We start from the raw sequence: 19,663 nt of genomic DNA, 5'->3' as shown, positions 1-19,663 counted from the left end.
TTTAAACCAGGGGTATTTTGGGAATTTCCTTGAAAAAATGGATTATTTTTGTAAAAAAATCCTAAGTTTAAGACTAGAGATAAGTTCGCATCTGGTTTGGTTGAGAGCAGTTAACTTGACATCCTCCATTTAGATCTGGCACCTCCCACACGTATGAAAAGATGACATTATTCTTGTAAAATCATTTTTGAAATTTGCAATACAGAGGCGTGGATTTGTAGTTGCAGGGGCGATACCAAAAATTTGGAACAATTATCAAAAATTTAAAAAACAATGAGTATTTATATCAAATTTTTTAAAATTTTCGCTATGTGCCAAAACTTTATTTTATACCAAATTTTTTAAAGTTTTCGATAATTACTAATATATATATATATATATATATATATATATATATATATATATATATATTTCCTTCTTTTGCAGTGAAATACATAGACAAATGTAAGTTTTAAATTTTCAGAAATTAATGAAACAAATCGAAAAATTTAAAATATATGATATACCAAAAATTTAAAATATACTATCAAAAATTTTGAATTGTACCAAAAATTTTTGTTAAATCTATCAAAAATTTTGATCGAAATTTTCATTCAATTTTCAACTAAACAATTTGGACAATATAATGGAAGGTTGCCTATAGTCTTTGGTTTTGGTTGATCATCATTTTGGACCCGACCCACGTTTTTACCCGGCCAAGCCAATATAATTTTGAAACCAAACACACACTCCCTCGGCGGCACAATTGGGAGGGAAAACCAAATATATATTTTTCTTTTAAATTTAACACACAATTATTAAATTACATTGACCACTAGATTTTATTTTTTTCACTTTTTTCCGATTATCCTGTTTCATTTCAATGCTCCACTGATACGACACCGCTTGCTCCCGAACCGAAACTCACGCTAGGGTAAACACCACATTCAAATTTCATCCCTCTTTTTTCTTCGTCTCTTCTCTTGATTCTGTTTCTCAATTCTTTCTATTCATCATTTTGCATTTTCATGACTATTTCGATTCAAGATTTTAGCGTGTTCTTCAGTTTCGCTAATTGTGATTTCGTTTATTTGATTTTAACTTGTGTAGATCTATCTGGAGCATATGTTTTGCTAGATTAAGCGTTTGTCGTGAATGCTGAATGGCCAAAGTAGCTACACCGAGTGCTATGCCTCCGAGTTCTCATGGAATTTCTTCAGTGCCTCTGAAAGGTGCTTCTGTTGCTAAAAGAAAGACACCTTCAGAACTTAGGGTAAGTTTTCGAACTTATTGATAACTGACATTTAATTGTGGCGAGGAGTTTTTTATTGATATTTATACATAATTTGGCAGGGAGAGCAGTTGAAGCGGGAGATTTTTGTGGACTATACTGATGAATCGTCGACCTCTGGTGGTTCCTCGAAGTTAGTTTCAATTGCTTCTTACTCAATTCATTGTTTCATAACTTGCTGAGAATTTACTTGATTTATGACTTTATCGTTGCAGAGCTGCTGAGGTGGACAATAGGTTTAAAAAACCAGGATCGTTTAGGGCTCCGAGATACAATGATACGCGGCTTGATGATGTATTTTCTGCCAAAAAGCCCAGATATAGACATGCATTTGGGAAGGAAAATGTAAAGGTTAGTTTACATGCTCAAGCTACAACTAATATTTACTTTATTCAGTTGAAATCTTCATTCAATTATTAATACCGTGTTGATATTGTTGTTGAGAGTTGAGACTAACTAAAGTAACGTTACCGTGTTCAGGAAAATCCATCTCTGGAGCAAACTAATAATCAAACGAAAACTACTTCAGCAGTTAAGAGACAAAAAGGGATTTCACGGTTTGTCCTGTAGCTTCTGTGTTTGCTTGATCACACATTTATGTCTTCCCATATGATGATTATGCTTCTGTTCTCGATTTGATTTCAGCTTTGAGAAACCTGCTGCCTCAGGAGAGGCTACAAAAGATGGTGCGCCGCAGGCCGAGGAAACCAATGAAAAGTGCAGCCAAGGGAAGTTTCTTAGTGTTGCTGACCTTTCATCAGATGTTGATAGATCTTCTGGAGAAACAGCTATTGACATGGTATAAGATGCAGCAACCAACCTCTTTTCCTCATTTTATCTTCCTTTCAGATATTGTTGGATATATAATGAATATGTTATTCCTCATGAAATTTATAGGGAAAAGCATTGAAAGGACTAGCCTCACTTGAACCACATGTTGATAGTGGAGTAGCTACTGATTCATCTCAAAAACACGGAGATTCAGCGCCAACCATTGCAGGAAATTCCTTCTCTAAGTGTCATATACCTGGCAAGAAGGCTCCTTTGGATCTTACTCTAAAAACCAGTATGCGAATAGTATCCTCCGCTTCTGTGGATTGGTGAGTACCTAGGATCCGCTAATATATTGGACAGGAATAAGATGCACTGAAGCAAATTAAAATACTTTTACATTGAGATTCATAGAGTATGTGTTTAAATAGTGTGGCACTGTTAATAGGTTACACTGATGCCTGCATGGTATGTAAAAGATCACTTATTTTTATGCTCAATGATGATAGAGTCTGATGAAGACCTTACAAAACATTGTTACACCAAGTCGTTGGATTTCTGTCTATATTTGATAGATGCACTGGCAGTTAAACTTGATAAACACGACTGTTAGATTGTGCCCATATCATATGGGCATGTTTGTTTGATGAACACAAAAGTCAATGTAAGATTTTTTTTTTTGGATTTGATGTGGAAAAATAATGTCGAAGTCACTAAGCATTTATCATGGTGTAAGAATATTTTTCTAGTTCTGTATTTTCAGTATTGAATGAGTGAGCCAATATATTGCTTAGACATTTCTACTTTTTTATCATAGTAACCATGATGTTACTTTTTTGTCTTCATGTGTGGTAAGACCAACAATATAGCATTAAAAATGAAAATATTAGAAAGAGTGTTGGGGTAGCACCTATAGATGAGAAGATGGTGAGAAATAGACTTGGGTGGTTTGGATATGTAGAGCGAAGACCTGTAGATTCGGTGGTAAGGAGAGTAGATTAGATGGAGAGAAGTCAAACAACTAGATGAAGAGGAAGACCTAGAAAGACTATAAGAGAAGTTATCAAGAAAGACATTGAGATTAACGATTTGGATAGAAGCATGGTACTACTCTTGGATAGAACATTATGGCAAAAGTTGATCCATGTAGCCGATCCCACTTAGTGGGAAAAGACTCGGTTGTTGCTGTTTTTTTTGTTTTTTTTTTTGTTGTTGTTATTTCTAATTTCTATCATAAAATTATGTTTTTCCTACATAGAACATTTTTTTCATATGCATTGATACATGAACAAGAAACTGGATCCTACCGTTTCTCTGATATGTGGTTGAACCACCGACTTATTTATTTCATTTGCTCATATTTTTTATTTATTTCATGCTTACTTTGGTATCAGCTATTGTTGCTTAACATTGCTGTCCTTTTTATGTAAGCTTTTATTATTTCCTAATTGTGTTCAGTTATATGTTGTAGCATGCCTCAATTAATCTATCTGCACTGTCCTTACAGGAATGAAAATATTAGAGGTGGAGGCTTCAAAGTTTTGCATTCATGGATGTATCCTCAATCCACCCTTCCGCCTTCTATCATATCAGTCTTGAGCTCATCAACTGCAGAAGGAGGTTGTCAAGCCGCTTTTGACTTATTACATTTGTAGCTTATTCTCTGTCATTTTCCTTTCTCAAGTTTCCTTATGTTCATTTTTCCTTTTTATCAAATAGAATTGGAGTTCTTAAGGAAACGGCAAGTGGCTTGGGAAGAATCCTTTCGGGATCTCTATTACATGCTTCGGAAGAATGTCTGTGGCCTCTTTTATGGTATTGTACATGTCCATCACTTTTTTTCCAGGTGGAGCTATACTGATTATAGAAATCTTCTTATATGCCTTTTATCTTCTGCATTTTCATTGTTCTCTGTATTTGGAGTTTAAATATCGAGTCAAATGCCTTTCACGCCCTAATTTATAGGTTTACGCACATTTCCATCCCAATTTATTAGTCAAGCATGTTATCCTAATTTAACATTACTTAATTGTAACTTCCCCTTTTTATATAACTTTTCTGTTCAAAGATGTTAGCAAAAGTTTAACAAGTTATTTGATACTAGTGAAAAGGCAATAATCCAACCCTTAAATTTTTATAAACTAAATATGAAGTACACTAGTGCTATCATGACCCAAAGTTTAATCCCTTTATCAATGTAAGATGGGAGCTGTGGCCAGTATAACTGCTGAACTCCCTTGGATCCCATGACTAGTTATAGAGTTGCAAGTTCCCTTCAAAACTTGAAAGGTTCAACTGGTATAAGGGAAGAAGGTAAGAATTCTGTAGGAATTCAGAGTATGTAAAAAACTGGCTGATTCGAGAAAGCCACTCCAATTACAATCGAGTTCCAAAAACTAACTCCCTTCCCTCCCATTACTATTTATAATTATGTTTTACTAACAGAATTAGTTATTCTTCGGTCACTACTGTAACTGCTATGTATTGTTCTGTTTTACTAACAAAATTAGTTACTCATTTGTTACAACTGTAATAATTATACTTACAAGCTTAATTCCCACTTTTACTCTTCCTAACATACACCCTACTGACAGCATGTCTACTAACAAAACTCTTCTCATTCCTGTGGCAATCTTAAGTATAGTAATCTTCTTCATGCCAGGACCAAACATATGAAACTGCATATACTGTTATAGAGAAGAGAACATATTCAACAAAAGCCAGATTGCCAGTCACATTCTAATCACCGAACAATATGCTGACATTTTAATTCTCATTTTGTTAAAGCTATCTCTCCTCTATGAATTGCAGCTCAAAGGGACAACTCAGGATTTTGAAAAAAATTCATATTAATCACCCAACCCTGAGTTTGAGCCTTTGTGACTGAAATGTTAGAATTGTAAGTAGTTTATATCATATGTGTATTTGTGCACTTGTAAGTTGTAATTCGTGCAGACTTATCTGTATATTGGATTGAAGATTATTTGGATAGTTATTAATAGGAATCTGTCACTAATCAGTTAGTGAGAAGTCAATTACTCCTATATAAATGTACACTTAATTGAATGTTGACAGTTATACTTCAGAGTTACAATGTTCAGAATTCTCCAAACTCTCCCTAGACTTCATTTCTAACCTGAAGAACTTCAAACAGGGAGAACCGATTGAAGCACAGCTCACATGCCCTGTGTTAATAAATACATTAAACCCTGGAGTTGTGCTTGCATTGGTTGTGTTTGTATGTGGTAAATAAGATTGAGATTTCTTTAAACTTTATGGTTTGTTTCAATTTTTCGTTTCACTTGTAGAACATAACTTTTAAACCTTTTTTTAAGTTATTTTTAACTGTGAAATTATATTAGATGAGGAAGTTGTCATTTATAGTGTTAAATTAGTGATTAGAATTCTTAATTAAATAATTTAAGATAGAAAGTGCTGCTAAACTTCAAAATTGGGGAGGTGTTAAAGTGCATTTGACCCTTAAGTTTATAACGATGATGAAAATACAATTGTTCTTTAATTGCTATATCTTTATGCGCCTGTGGTGTTATAGAAACATTAGATGAAACTTTGTAATGATTTTTCTTCCCTTCTGTATTGTAGTTTGCACATCCCAGTTTGTGGTGATGTTCACTGGTGGTGATGGCTCTGGAAAATCCAAATGCTCTTGCAATGCTTATATTTCTCAGTCAACCAGAGGTTTGAGATCATTGTTAAGAGAGCATGTAAGCTGTATTTCTGTAACTTATAATTATCTGTGCTGTTAATGTTTGTTCTACTAATCATCTAGTGTCATACAAGTACTGAGGGAAATAGTTATTTCTTTCTTGTAATGTTTGTCTTAGGATAAGAATAATATTTCACTGATGGCATATTTCTAGGAAATTTGGTGAAACTATAAAAGTGTAGTAGTAGGTATAAGGTATGCAAGAAGCATGAAACTCCACAAGCGATGAACTTTTCTAGATCTTGTTCTAGACTTTGGCCATTATTATGATTCTGCAGTGTTGGTCTTTAAAGCCTTTTGGGTTATAAGTTATAACATTAACAGGTAGCAGTATGTGCAGTTTATTTATTTTACATATAATTTTTTAGGGTTTTAATACACACTGCTTGATGCCAGAACCCCCTTTTTGCTAATGAATCAGAATTGTGATTTATATAGTGGAAACCCTAATTCTTCAATATATACTTTGGCGAGGGCCTCTGAACTTACTTTGAATTTATACCCTCTTGACTAGGATCTTTGTTTCTCTATGCCACTTTGCCGTTCAAAAGTAGAGCAAGTTACTACCGAGGATTTGGTTGAGCTGTCAGAGATAGAGAAGCACAACTTGGGGCAGGTCTGTATCTATATGTTATTCATATATATCATTTCTTTTGTCATGGGATGTTATATTAATCTCTGACTATGATCAAGAAGAACAATTTCCAACATGTGATTTTTCTGTGATTCTATTGATAAATCTGTACTTCATATTTGAACTACACTTCTCTGTTGTCTCCTAATTACCATTAGTATTAATTGAACTATTTTCAGTTTAAATTCTGCCTGTAAAATGTTTTACTCTGTCTATTGGTTATATCTTGTTGTATCATTAAAAGAGTCTGACTCACCTATCAAACTTTTAATAGTGTTATGTGATAGCATATGTCACATGATTAGATAATAGTGTAAATTTTTGACCAGCATACTGGAATTAAAGTTAACTAGTTGATGTATGAGAATTTTATTGATAAAGACATGCAAATAATTTACCGTGTTGCAGTTGTTGCCTGTTCTTCTCATGTTAATACTTATCAATACTTTTTATATATATTAACCCGCTTTTAAAGTCTCCATCACTTAACTCCAACACCATATTTATGCTCTATTTATAAGGTTTGTATTGATTTATGTTTTTTTGGGGAACAATACAGACCCGGCGCTCAAGGTCATTCTCTGATGTTGATAATAGCCCAGAATCTTTGCTGGTTTTCAATGGCAATGATAATGTGCATGGTTTATATGACCTATTATTTAGTTACAGGTAACTGAAGCTTCTTATCCTGTTTTCATACTTCACTGACATAACATGTTTGCTGTTTACTCTTATATTTTTAATCTTGTTTTTAACTAACTTTTATTGTCTGCACTCTGCAGAACTCTCCTGACCTCACTGTCTGGTGTAGACGTACCTGTCTTGTGTTCTCCTGTACCGTTTCAAAGTTCTTCTCTGACTTCTCCTGATGTATGTGATAAGTCCTTAATTTCATTTACCTTCCTTTTATTCTTTCCATGTTGTGTTTCTGCGATTTGTCAATTTAAGTTAATTATTGAATTATTACACATCCTTTTATCTATTGCTTGAAAAATAAATTTCTGTCTTTTTGTGTAAAGCTACCATAGTTACTTTTACTTTCCTTGCTCATTTAATTTAATTTAGTAATACACATTGGAATATATGTTTTTCTTTCTAAATTGATGAAAAAACTTTTATTTCTCAGATTAAATGCATGAAGATGAGAAGGGCTGAAGATATTGCGGCTAATAATGGGTCTATTTGGAAAGATAATGAGTTTGCAGAAGGATCATCAGATGGCCTTTTTTGTAGCATTGAAATTAAGGATACATTTATTCCACCTTGGATTATCTGCAGTATATGTGCATTGATGGGCTCCGAAGGAAAAAGCTTTGAGGCAAGGTATGAGGAGCCTTTGCTTGTATTTGGAACGATGCCGCTTTGATGCGGCTTACCCTTAAATTTTTAAGGATAGCAAGCTTATTTTATTGAATTTTATTTGCACTTGCAAGTATGAATACTTTATGAACGATGCTGCTTTGACACACACACTTTTGTGTAACTGCGAGCTCCAATACATTGAGCATATTCTTTCATAGTGAGGCTTCATTGTGTTAGCCTGCTGATTAGTCTTGAGTTGCAACTAGCTTAAGTAGGATTTCATGAGCATCTCTGCGAGTTTTGCTGTGCACAACAGTGAATTAAAACTTGTTTTTCCTTGCCTAGTTATTTGAAATCATTTGAAACCTGAATAGTATTTGGTTTATCTTGTGATGTTGCAGTTTTGTGACTGAACCAGTATCAATCGGCCTGAATGCTGCTTTGAAATCTAGTTGTGAAAAGTCTGAATCAAAATCTCCTGGCAGTGAAAGCTTTCGAGATTGCAGTAATTCCTTTGGCATTCCAGAAGCAGCAGTTATGTCTTCCCTGTGTTCATGTACACTAAAAAGTGTAAAGTACTGTGATGGTTCTTATTTAGCATCTCTATCCCCTGTATAATCATATATCAAAACAAGTAACTTATTTTCATCACATTGATGCCTAATTTATTTAAATGCTTACCCTTCTGATTGGGCTCCCTTGAAAATGAAAAACAGGTGTTTTTGTACACCCAAAACTGTATGAACGTGCATGTTGCCAACAAGCCAGTATTTGTAATATCTTCGTTAGATATGCTTCCCTATCATTTGGGGTATTTTGAATACTGTCATTTCCATATTCACCAGTTATTAATTAACTTCTAGGCATTTGCATTGAGTTACATTGAGATATTTATTTTGTTCGTGTATTTTTTGTTGATAAAAGATATTTTGTTTGCTTGATCAGTAGTTCTTACATATTGTTGTATATAAATAAATTATTTGCCTTTTAGTTTAGGAAAAATTTCCAAATTGGTCTCAGCTCTCTTGAAACATTAATGTTAGATCCACATCCTATTTTGTTGTATGTGTTACAGATATTAGAATTAGTTAGTAACAAATTGGTTTTACATTAGTTATTAGTTAGCTACAAATTTAATAGAGTTAGTTATACCCTTAGTCTACTCTATATAAATATCATTGTATCTCTTTCTATGATGCATAGGTGCGGACATTGATATCAGTATGAGTTACGACATTTAAAAAAAATAAAGGTATGGATTCGTTAATAAAAAATAGGAGTTTTTTTATAAATCGTTACATTAGATAATTAAATTATTAGGTCCATAACAATATATCACTATAAAGTTTTAAAAAATAAAATATAATATTAAATATATAATAACAAAGAAATTAAAATACTTAAATTTAGTATATTGATATTTGGGAAAAGTATAAATTTTATTTAAATTTTAATAAGCTTAAATGCACTTTTGATCCCTTATATTGAAGTTTTCAAAATTTAGTTCCTCAATTTTAAAAATCAGCTTTTTTATCCTTAATGTTTATTTCTTTTGGGATTTTCATGGTTATCTTTCATTTGACAGTTTTATTACTACATCGTGTTGGAAATCTTCCAAAATCTATGGAGAATTTCAATCAATCTTGATGAACAAGATTGTTATTATCCACACAATAACAATGAAAAAAGAAGAACAATGGAGAAAGAAAGTAAAGAACGATGAAGGAGAAGAGTAATAAAATTCTATAGAGTTTCTCTCTGCCCACAAATTGTCGAAATTTTTTTATTCACTTTGCAACTGCAAAATACTGGGAATTACAAGTATTATGAATACTCTATTCACCTCTTTACAAAAATAAGGGTTACTCCCTCTATTTATAGATTTAGGTTAACTTGGACCTCAAAGCAAAACCCAAAACTATAAAAACCTAAAATTATAAAAGCCCAAAATAGCTAACACTACTCAACACACTAGGTGGTTCGACACTTCCTTGCTTCTGTCGAGCAACCTGCTTTGACACAAGGAATTACAATTCAACGCACCACCTAATTCGTTGTGTCTAAGCTATCTACATTCATCATAGCTCTTAGTCTTCTGAACACTTCGACCTGCACTCCCTTCGTCATGATGTCTGCAATTTGATTCTCAGTTTTGCAGTGTTCCACACTCATCTTCCCATCTGCTACTTGCTCTCGAAGATAATGGAACCTCATCTCGATGTGCTTGCTTCGACCATGTGCTATCGGATTCTTCGCCAGATTGATAGCTGACATGCTGTCGATCTTCATGGTAATTGCTTCATGACTCTTCGCTGTTATCTCTTCGACCAAATTCATCGTCCACGTTGCTTAACATGCACAAAGAGAAGCATCTATGTATTCTACTTCGCACGATGATAATGCCACAACTGACTCTTTTCTCGAACTCCAAGCAACTGGTGCACCACCTAGCATAAACACATAGCCAGCTGTGGATTTTCTTTTCCTTCATCAGCTGCAGGAAACAAAATGTCATAGTCGAGAGTACCTTTCAGATACCTTAGTATCCTCTTCGCCGCTACTAGATGTGATACCTTTGACTTCTGCATGAACCTACTCACCATACCTACACTGTATGCTAAGTCAGGCCTTGTGTGACAAAGATATCGAAGTGATCCAATAAGTCTTTTGTATTCGGTTGGGTCGACATCATCTTCATCTGAATCTTTCGATAGTTGTAATCGGGGCTCAGTTGGAGTCGAAGTTGGGTTGCAATCTTGCATCTCAAATCTCTTGAGAATTTTGCTTGCATACCTTCTTTGATACATCATCAAACCTCTACCACTCTTGTAGAATTCGATGCCAAGAAAATATGAAATGTCACCCAAATTTGACATTTCGAATTCCTTGTTGAGATCACCTTTGAAGTCTTCGATCTCCTTCTTGCAGCTACCTGTTATCAACAGGTCATCGACATATAGGCATAGTATAAGCAATTCACTCTTGCTTCTTCTTGCATATACTCCATATTCATATTTTCACTTCAAGAATTCCTTCTCCCTTAGAAAATCATCTATCTTCTTGTTCCAAGCTCTTGGAGCTTGTTTAAGTCCGTATAGAGCATTATGCAGCCTGTCCACCTTTCTTTCTTCACCTTGTTTCACAAACCCAGCTGATTGTGCAACATAAACTTCTTCTTCTAAAGGGCCATTAAGGAATGCACATTTCACATCCATTTGACACATATTCCAGTTGTTCATGTTTGCTATACCAACAATCAACCTGATTGTTTCGATCCTAGCAACAGGTGCAAAGACTTCATCGAAGTCGATTCCTTCTTTATGAAGAAATCCTTTCGCCATAAGTATCGCCTTGTGTCGAGTCACTTCTCATTTGGGATTCAACTTCACCTTGTATACCCACTTCACATCGATTGCCTTCTTGTCTTGGGGCAATTCGACAAGTGACCAAGTGTTGTTGACTTCAATTGACTTTAGTTCTTCGTTCATTGCTTTCATCCACTTTGAATCTTTCAATGCCTCAGCTGCATTGACAGGTTCGACATCTGTGTAGAAAGCATAATGTACCAGCTCACCTTCTTCATCGACCACATCATCTGATGTAATCACACATTCTTGCAACCTTGCAGGCATGTGTCTTGTTCTTTGAGGTCTGCTTGTACTTGCTTCACCTCTGACTTCTTTCTGTCGAACTTCTCTTTCAACTTCACTAGCTGGTTCATCGCGAAAGATTCTCACCGAATCTTTCTTGACATTCTTAGTCCAATCCCACTCCTTAAGCTCATCTATGATCATGTCCCAGCTGATCACTACTTGCTTATTCACTGGGTCGAACAACTTGTATCCTCCAGTCAAATGATATCCTATCAGGATCATCTGACTGGACTTGTCATCAAGTTTTCTTCTCAACTGATCTGGCACATGTCTATGTGCTATAGATCCAAACACCCTCAGATGACTCAAGCTAGGCTTGACACCAAATCAACATTCTTCTGTCGTGATTCCTTCTAGCTTCTTCGTCAGACATTTGTTCAGAATATATGTTGCAGTCGACACAGCTTCTCCCCATAATTCTTTGGGTAGATGCTTGCCTTTCAACATACTTCTAACCATATTCATAATGGTTCTATTCTTCCTCTCTGCGACTCCATTCTGCTGTAGAGTGTAGGGTGGCACCACCTCGTGTACAATCCCTTCTTTCATACATAATGCATCGAAATCTTTTGACACATATTCTCCACCACCATCAGTCCTCAAGATCTTGATCTTTCTACCGCTCTGTCTTTCGACCATAGATTTAAACTTGGAAAATACCTCTATCACTTCACTTTTCTTCTTGATCAGGTAAGACCACAGTTTTCGACTGAAATCATCTATAAATGTAACAAAGTATTTGTTACCTCTAATTGAATCCACCTGGAGAGGGCCACATACATCAGAGTATATGACTTCAAGAATTGTCTTCGACCTGCTTCCTGCATCCTTACTGAAGTTGTTCTTATGCTGCTTTGCTTACACATATTCTTCACAGACTTCATTTGGAATGTCGATTTCTGGTAATCCTGAAACCATATTTCTTCTCTTCAAATCTCTGATGTCTTTGAAATTGAGATGACCAAGTCTGTAATGCCATATCCATTCTTCTCTACTGGCTGCTGTTGCAAGGCACTTATGCTCCATCACCTTTAGTTCAATCTTGAAGGTTCTATTCTGAGACATTGGAGCCTTCAAGATCAACCTTCCATTTGAGTCGAGAACTCTCATCATCTTGTCTTCGATCGACACCTTGTAGTTCTTTTCGACCAACTGCCCTATGCTGAGTAAATTACTCTTCATGCCTGTTATGTACAACACATTTGAAATTACTGACCTCTTGCTATCTTTCCTCATAATCAGAACATCACCAACACCTTCAGCTGCTAGAGTGTTGTCATTTGCAAACTTCACCATGTTCTTCATTGAGGGCTTTATATTGACAAACCAATCTTTCCTTCCAGACATGTGTGATGAGCATCCTGAGTCCAAGTACCACTGGTCCTTGAATCTCTCTTCTTCTCTTGTTGTGACCATGAGCAACGTCTTTTCTTCATGTTTCGCCAGCTTTGTATAAGTTTCTTGATTCTTCTGCTTTTCTGGACAATCACTAGAATAGTGACCATACTTCTGACAATTGTAACACTGAATGTGACTCTTGTCTGGCTTTTGACCACCACCTCTTCCTCTACCTGCAACACCACCTCTTTGGTTGCCTTGGTTCTAGGGTTTTCTCTGATTTGACCAGTTTCCTTCTTGCTGATTTCGACCAGTCGAATTGTTGTAACCTCCTCTGCTTTTGTTGCCATTCGAGTTTCCTTTGCCTTTTCTTTCTTTTGCTGATTGAGCCTGCAAAGCCATATCACTCTTCGACTTTCCTGCAGCTCTTTCAACCATTCTTTGTTCATGAGATTCAAGCGTCCCTTGAAGCTCTTCCTTTGCCAGCGTTGACAAATATTTCGACTCTTCTATGTGTAATACCCAAAAATTTACCTTTCATTTTTCTTGGAAGCATGGGATTGTGTTTCACATTGCATTAGCATCATACTAGGTCATATTCATTGCATACTGCATCAGTGACTTGGGAAATCGGGGTTTTATTGATCACTTCTTAACAGAAGGAGCCTACACAGAGCAAGACTGAGAATTGAATTTCATTCTCCAAATATACAAGTCTCAAGGGCCTCAAGGGGTTCCATATGTCTTATTATGGTCCTAAGTTCATCAGTGGAAGATTCAGAGCTCTCAGAGTATGCATATGGATTTAATAAAAAAAAATCAGGGTTTCATGGCTACCCGAAATAGGCAAGGTTTAGTTGGAAGTAGAAGGGCTCATTCATGTCATGAAAGAGAAGAACCTAGGCCTATGAAGATCCCCAATTATCTCACAAAGATCCATTGGCAATCAGTGTAATCACTTCCTAGTCATTTTGGCCCTAAAACCAGGGTTTGGTATAAAATCAGTTTATTTCTGATTCTTTGGATGGAACTCTTTTCCATGGCCCTCCATATGTCCACAAGGGTCTACATACAAAAAACCAGCTTTTTATTTGAGCCAGAGGTGCTTCAATTGATCACTGGAATCGGGAATTAGACAGTTTGGAAAAAGTCAACTGTGAGGCTAGAAAAGTCAACTCTTGACATTTTGAAAGTGGAATCTCAAAATTCATGCCTAAGGAAGCCTACATGTGAAATTTTACCAAGGTTGGATCATGGATTCATCGTTTAATCAGGAGTTGGGAAAATTACCAAATTTGGAAATAGTTGACTTTCCATTTAAGGCAAGTTTTTATGGTTTTTGCACCCACTTTAAGCCTATATTCCATCATGATGCAAGCTCCATTTGAAAATTTCTCCAACATGAAAGTTGTTCCTCTTGTTCCAAGCTTTCTAGATATATAAAGTTTGTTTCATTTAGATCAAAATTGAGAAAGTTATATTTGGTCAAAGTAGGACTTTATTTTAGGACACTTAGAAAATGTCCAAAATTTGCAAAATTTGTCAAGACTTATGGGCCAGATTTATTGCACTTCAAGGCATCTTTTGGAAACACTTTCTTCATGACAGTTGTACCTTGTTATGTCCTCTTTCACACCTTTTTGGAACCACCCCATTTGGATCATTGGTTTGGGAGATACACTCATCTAAAGTTGGTATCATAGGCTGAATTTTTTTGACAGCATTTAGGCCAAACTGGCCCAACCATTTTGCAGCCATGAAATCTGAACTTTATGGCCATTTTCCACCTCTTTCCACTCATCATTTTAACTTGTGTTCAACATGAAAGATGTTAAGTTTCATTCCCTCTTTCTACTGTTTGCATTGCCATCCCATTTGGATCATTGGTTTGGAAGATACACTCATCTAAAGTTGGTATCATAGGCTGAATTTTTTGACAGCATTTAGGCCAAACTGGCCCAACCATTTTGCAGCCATGAGACCTGAACTTTATGGCCATTTTTCACCTCTTTCCACTCACCATTTCAAGATGTGTTCAACATGAAAAATGTTAATTTCCATGCCCTCTTTCTACTGTTTGCATTGCCTTGCCATTTGGACATATGTTCATCAAGATACAAGATCTTAAAGTCACCCTGTTGGGCCATTTTTGTGCTGCACTAGAAAACCAAGTTTAACCACAAAAACGACCAACACATCTTTTACCTCATTTGGCCATTTGCTTTTGGTTCATTCACTTAAGTTTTGTCACATTTAGCCATTTCTTTTCACACCTCTTTTTTGCATCATTTTGCATGAATCAAAAACAAGCATTCCAAGCCCATTAGCCATCATTAAATCCAACATATATAAACTCCTAAAACCCTAATCAGAAGAGAGAGGCTGCTATTTTTCAAAGGAGGCAAGGCAAGAGAAAAGAAACCAAGTTGCATTCCCTTCCATTTTCACAAATTCCAAAAGTTCTCAAAGCACAAGCATCTCATTCTCATCCCATCCTTCCATTTTCAAGGAGCAGTGGACTTTCTCCACTAGGTAATATTTTTATCTCATCTTCCATGACCATATTCCATGTTTTGTTCATCATATTTGTTCATACCATTATCACACTATTTCATGTCATTACCATGTTTACCTCTCCATTATGCCATGCTCTCTTTTTCTTCATGCTTTTTTTATGCTAATGATATGCATTACTTGTCCATAAAATCATCACCATGAGACCTTGTTTTAAACTTTAAGTTTTTTGACATTTTTATTTTTCTGAAAATCTTTGCATGAGCCTCCCTTGATGTCCATATTTCTCCATGATAAAGGCATTATTTTGCATAAAATAAAATACCATGATGTTCCTCTCACTTTGTACTTGAATTTTGCTTTTTACATCGTCAAATTTCATGAGCTGTAGAGTGAGATAAGTTGAGTTGAAGATGGAAGGTTTTGTTCCATTGTTTTTCGAAAATGCATGTTGGATGTTGCTGTTGTATGTTGCATGGAAGAAACGCATGCGTGGAGGCTGTACAGCCGTCCGATCGCGCGGTCAACTCTCAATCCTACCCATCCGTTAGCTTTTTGTCTTTTAGCGGTTTTGTTCCATTGTCTTTTAGCTTGTTTGGAATTGCCTTACGTTACTTGATTTCTCAAAAGGAATTTATTTGTTTTGCTGTCACATTAAAATGAATCTTGGCCCATTTCAATTATTTCACTTTATTTAATTTTTCTTTCTTTAATTTTCATTTTATTATTCTGTTTTGATTTAATTAATAAAAAATATTTTAGTCATTTATAAAAATATCAAAAAATATATTTTACTTTCTTTAATGTCTTATTTAATTTATTTTAATTTTAATTTTTGTTTTTATTTAATGCTAGTATTTTATTTTAATTATTTGTTTCAAATAGGCCATTTTAACATACTTTTTTTCATTTATTTTATTTTCATGACTTAAAATAATTTTTAATTCTTGATTTTTGGGATGAGGGTTGACAAATGTCTCATGGTCAACCTGACCTTTTATTGGAATTTTATTTCCCATTTTTTATTTATTTTGGATTTATTTTTGACCTAGTTTGCTTGGTTGACTTTTCATTTGACTTCTGTTTTATTTCAATTAATTTATATACTAATTTTCATTATTTTTGAAATCTTTTTGGGGGATGATGATGTCCTGACCCCACCTAACTTAGTTTAATTTTTCATAATTTTTGTGATTAATTTACTATTTATTTAACATTTTTTAAGTTGACTTGACTTTTCGGTTGACTTTTCTATGATTGATGTTTGACATAGGGATTGCTTAGGGCAATTGAAGAGATCTTTTGATCCTCCCTTGTTCATCTCATGTGCCACATATTAGATGCCTTTCATCTTGATTTTATTTGATCCTTGCATCATTTCCCGATTAAATTATTCATTGATTCTTTGTGTGCATAATTTCACTTGTCTTATTCATTTGATATTTCTATACTTGTTTCTTTCATCCATGTCTTTATTGTTTGATTGTTTAATATGTTTATACTTCTCATACATTGTTTAATGCTTCATTATTTCATTCTTTGATTATTTGATTTGATTATATACTTGTTTATATCTTACTTGTTTGATTAACTGTGGCCTACTTGTATGTTGTATGAGGCATATATTATTATTGTTTGATTGCCATGTACAATCCCCATTCATTACAAATGTATCCCTCTCCCATGAATTGTATAATGTTTATTTCTCTCATCCTTTATTCATCTGTTAATACAAGAAATAAAATGAACATCCGATAACCATTTCATAACAAGATCAAAACCTCGATCCAACGTCGAGTAATCATTTTCAAAACTTAACAGAACCAGCACGTATTCATCCATTTACATTGTAAGTCGATTGCTTTATGCATCGCCATCAACCTTGTAAGTCGATTGCTTTATGCATCGCCATCAACCTTGTAAGTCGATTGCTTCATGCATCGCCATCTACCCTTATCCCTAACACCTCTCCTTGCTCCATTCGTCGATTCTTGTTCCGTTTAGGTAGCACCCATTAGGTAGAACCCTTTGTATGATAACATTGGTAGGATTCCCATATCCTTTGTATGATAACATAGGTAGGATTCCCATATCCTTTTGTATGATAACATAGGTAGGATCCCCATATTTTTTTGTATGATAACATAGGTAGAATTCCATCATTACTCTTGCATGCTAACATTAGGTAGATGTTCCCATTTGTAAATCCTAACACTTAAGTACATATTGCATGACAACTCTAGGGCAGTGCTTCCCCACTTCTAGACCTTTCCGAGCGTCTCCGATCTTGTGGCATGTAGTCCGTTCTATTGCAAAGAGGTAACTGCCTAAGACTCGATTCAGCGAGCTGCGACACCTGCTGCTAGGACGTGAACACATTGCCCATTCTCCTTTGACACAACAGGTGTCCTCCTTTGTAAGTCCATGTTCAGATGGCAATCCCTATGTAGCCGAACTACGACAACTCTGATTCTCATGTTCAGATGAGATACGTAGGCACAAGATGCGATGTCTTGCCGAGTTTGACTAACAACTAAGCTAATCCTTATTTGCTTTCCCCATTGTTATGATTCTTTTCTCTCGCCCTCGTTGCGATCAAGACCTTCCTTTTCTCTTGCCCTAGTTGCAATCGAGACCCTTTGCTTCCGTAGTTAGCCGAACTACGACTTGCTCTGATTCTCATTCCAGATGAGATACGTAGGCATAAGACGCGATGTCTTAGCAAGCACACATCCCCTTCACCCATAGGTAGCCGAGCTACGAAGACTCTGATTCTCATATTCAGATGAGATACGTATGCAGTGGATGCGACATCCGTGCGAGTCATTTTCTTTTGACCCCTGTCATACGGTGAACTGGACTTTTGTGTTTTTGCTTTGGAAAGCAAATGTCGCGGTTAGCAAGAGTCGCCACCGACTTTTCTTTTATCCAATAAGGAAAGGCGGAAAAGAACAGGAAAGACCTTAATTAGATTTTGGGTTCGAGAGGTACATTATACAAAGGGAAGGTGTTAGCACCCTTTGTATCCATGGTTATCCATGGGCTCTTAATTGCTGGATCACTTATGTTTTTCTTGTCTGAAAAAAATGTTTGTGAATTGCTTAAAAAATATTTTTGAAAAGAGAGTTTAACTTTGTAATGATTCTTGTACGAATGTATACAAAGTGTTTATCTCGTTTAATTTTGAAAACTATTTAGAAAAATATAACTTGGCAATGATTCTAGCATGAATGTATACCAAGTGGTGATTTTCTAGTAGATGTTTTGCAAAGAGTGATGTATGAAAAGTGTTTTAGGTTGTGAGCCAGCAATTAAGAGTTATACCTACCCAAGGTCTTTATGGGCATTTCCTATCCTTATGAGGGTAAAACTGTCCTTACTATTGAGAAGTAAGTAGTTTTATCCTTTGGATGTAAAAGGGTCATCGATTGGTCATGGAAGGCAACATTTGTAAGGATACCTTAGCATTCGAAGGGACGATCATCATTAACCGTAGGCTACAACGACGGGTCATCGAGGGACAAAATCATCTATTCGCAAGCAACATCCGAGGGACAATGATTTATTTTATAGGGACATGATGATTTAATCGAAGGGTCTTTGCTAAGTGTATCTCCACATTCGCGAGACATGACCATAATACCGCAATACCGTAAGGCAACAAAGAGAGGTCCGAGATCACATATTCAAAGGCAATATTTTACAATCAATTAGGTAATTAGGATGAATCTCCACATTATAATCAGTTAGGTAATTAGGATGAATCTCCACATTAAAATCAACTAAGTAATTAGGATGAATCTCCTCAAGGGTATCCCACAAATAAAGTGGAATACCTAGCAAGCTACCTTTTCCGGGAGTATGTGCACCCTTACAAAATTCAGCAAACGAGTCAGAATACCAAATCAGGGTGCAATCGAGAATTGTACCAAACAAAAGGAATCACAACAGTAATGGGGTCAGGTAAACAATGCATGGATATGATAAAACATGTCAGATGAGCAAAAATCAGAATAGAAAAGTCAGCGACTGTCACGTTCGCTCCGGCCTCGCCTAGCGAAGGCTTAGCGAATACTCGCTACATGCTCGCTTAGCGATGTGCTAGCGAGCGGCTGCGGGTTCTGGTTTTGATAACAGTACAATTTCAGCAAGCTTCACACCCTATGGCATCCATTACAGAGATTACATGGTTAAACGTTCAAGATATTCATACATACTTAAATTCACATGCAAAACTTAAGATATTTTTATAAATCCAATCATAATGCCATATGCAAATTAAGAACATAAAGCGGTAATAGTAGTGCAAACCTGTTTGCAATTGAATTGCAACCTTGAATTGGCAAGTCGGGTTGATTTGGGCGGAGATAACCTTGGTGCAGATGGGTTTCCTTCGGGGTTTCCTTTAGGGTTGCTCTGAATTCTCTGGGTTAGCCTCCAGGGTTTGCTGTGTT

The 19,663-nt window shown here is 35.6% G+C and overlaps 1 protein-coding gene across 2 annotated transcripts; it reads left to right on the top strand.

Moving 5' to 3' along the window:
- The first annotated feature begins 737 nt into the window (after positions 1-737).
- On the top strand, positions 738-8,580 carry LOC127125502 (uncharacterized). 2 transcript variants are annotated; one of them, XM_051054291.1, is made up of 15 exons: positions 738-913; positions 1,090-1,252; positions 1,333-1,403; positions 1,486-1,621; positions 1,751-1,827; positions 1,916-2,069; positions 2,168-2,370; positions 3,549-3,661; positions 3,761-3,856; positions 5,645-5,766; positions 6,283-6,384; positions 6,962-7,071; positions 7,185-7,272; positions 7,529-7,725; positions 8,106-8,580. In XM_051054291.1, the coding sequence occupies exons 2-15, from the start codon at positions 1,142-1,144 to the stop codon at positions 8,320-8,322; spliced, it is 1,797 nt and encodes a 598-aa protein (XP_050910248.1). In that variant the 5' UTR covers positions 738-913; positions 1,090-1,141; the 3' UTR covers positions 8,323-8,580. The 2 variants fall into 2 exon arrangements, with proteins under 2 accessions (XP_050910248.1, XP_050910247.1); XM_051054290.1 differs by lacking the exon at positions 738-913 and having other exon boundaries at positions 922-1,252.
- The last annotated feature ends 11,083 nt before the right edge of the window (positions 8,581-19,663 follow it).

Source organism: Lathyrus oleraceus, chromosome 3, assembly GCF_024323335.1.
Source record: "Lathyrus oleraceus cultivar Zhongwan6 chromosome 3, CAAS_Psat_ZW6_1.0, whole genome shotgun sequence".
Classification (NCBI taxonomy): Eukaryota; Viridiplantae; Streptophyta; class Magnoliopsida; order Fabales; family Fabaceae; genus Lathyrus; species Lathyrus oleraceus.
Note: the sequence above shows the minus strand (reverse complement) of the source record. Positions and strands in the feature narration are given on the sequence as shown.

Coding starts and splice junctions, on each gene's coding strand:
- LOC127125502 (XM_051054291.1), top strand. CDS start 1,142: ATGGCCAAAGTAGCTACACCGAGTGCTATGCCTCCGAGTTCTCATGGA. Junction 2,070..2,167: donor GAGAAACAGCTATTGACATG/GTATAAGATGCA, acceptor TGAAATTTATAG/GGAAAAGCATTGAAAGGACT. Junction 7,273..7,528: donor CTTCTCTGACTTCTCCTGAT/GTATGTGATAAG, acceptor TTTATTTCTCAG/ATTAAATGCATGAAGATGAG.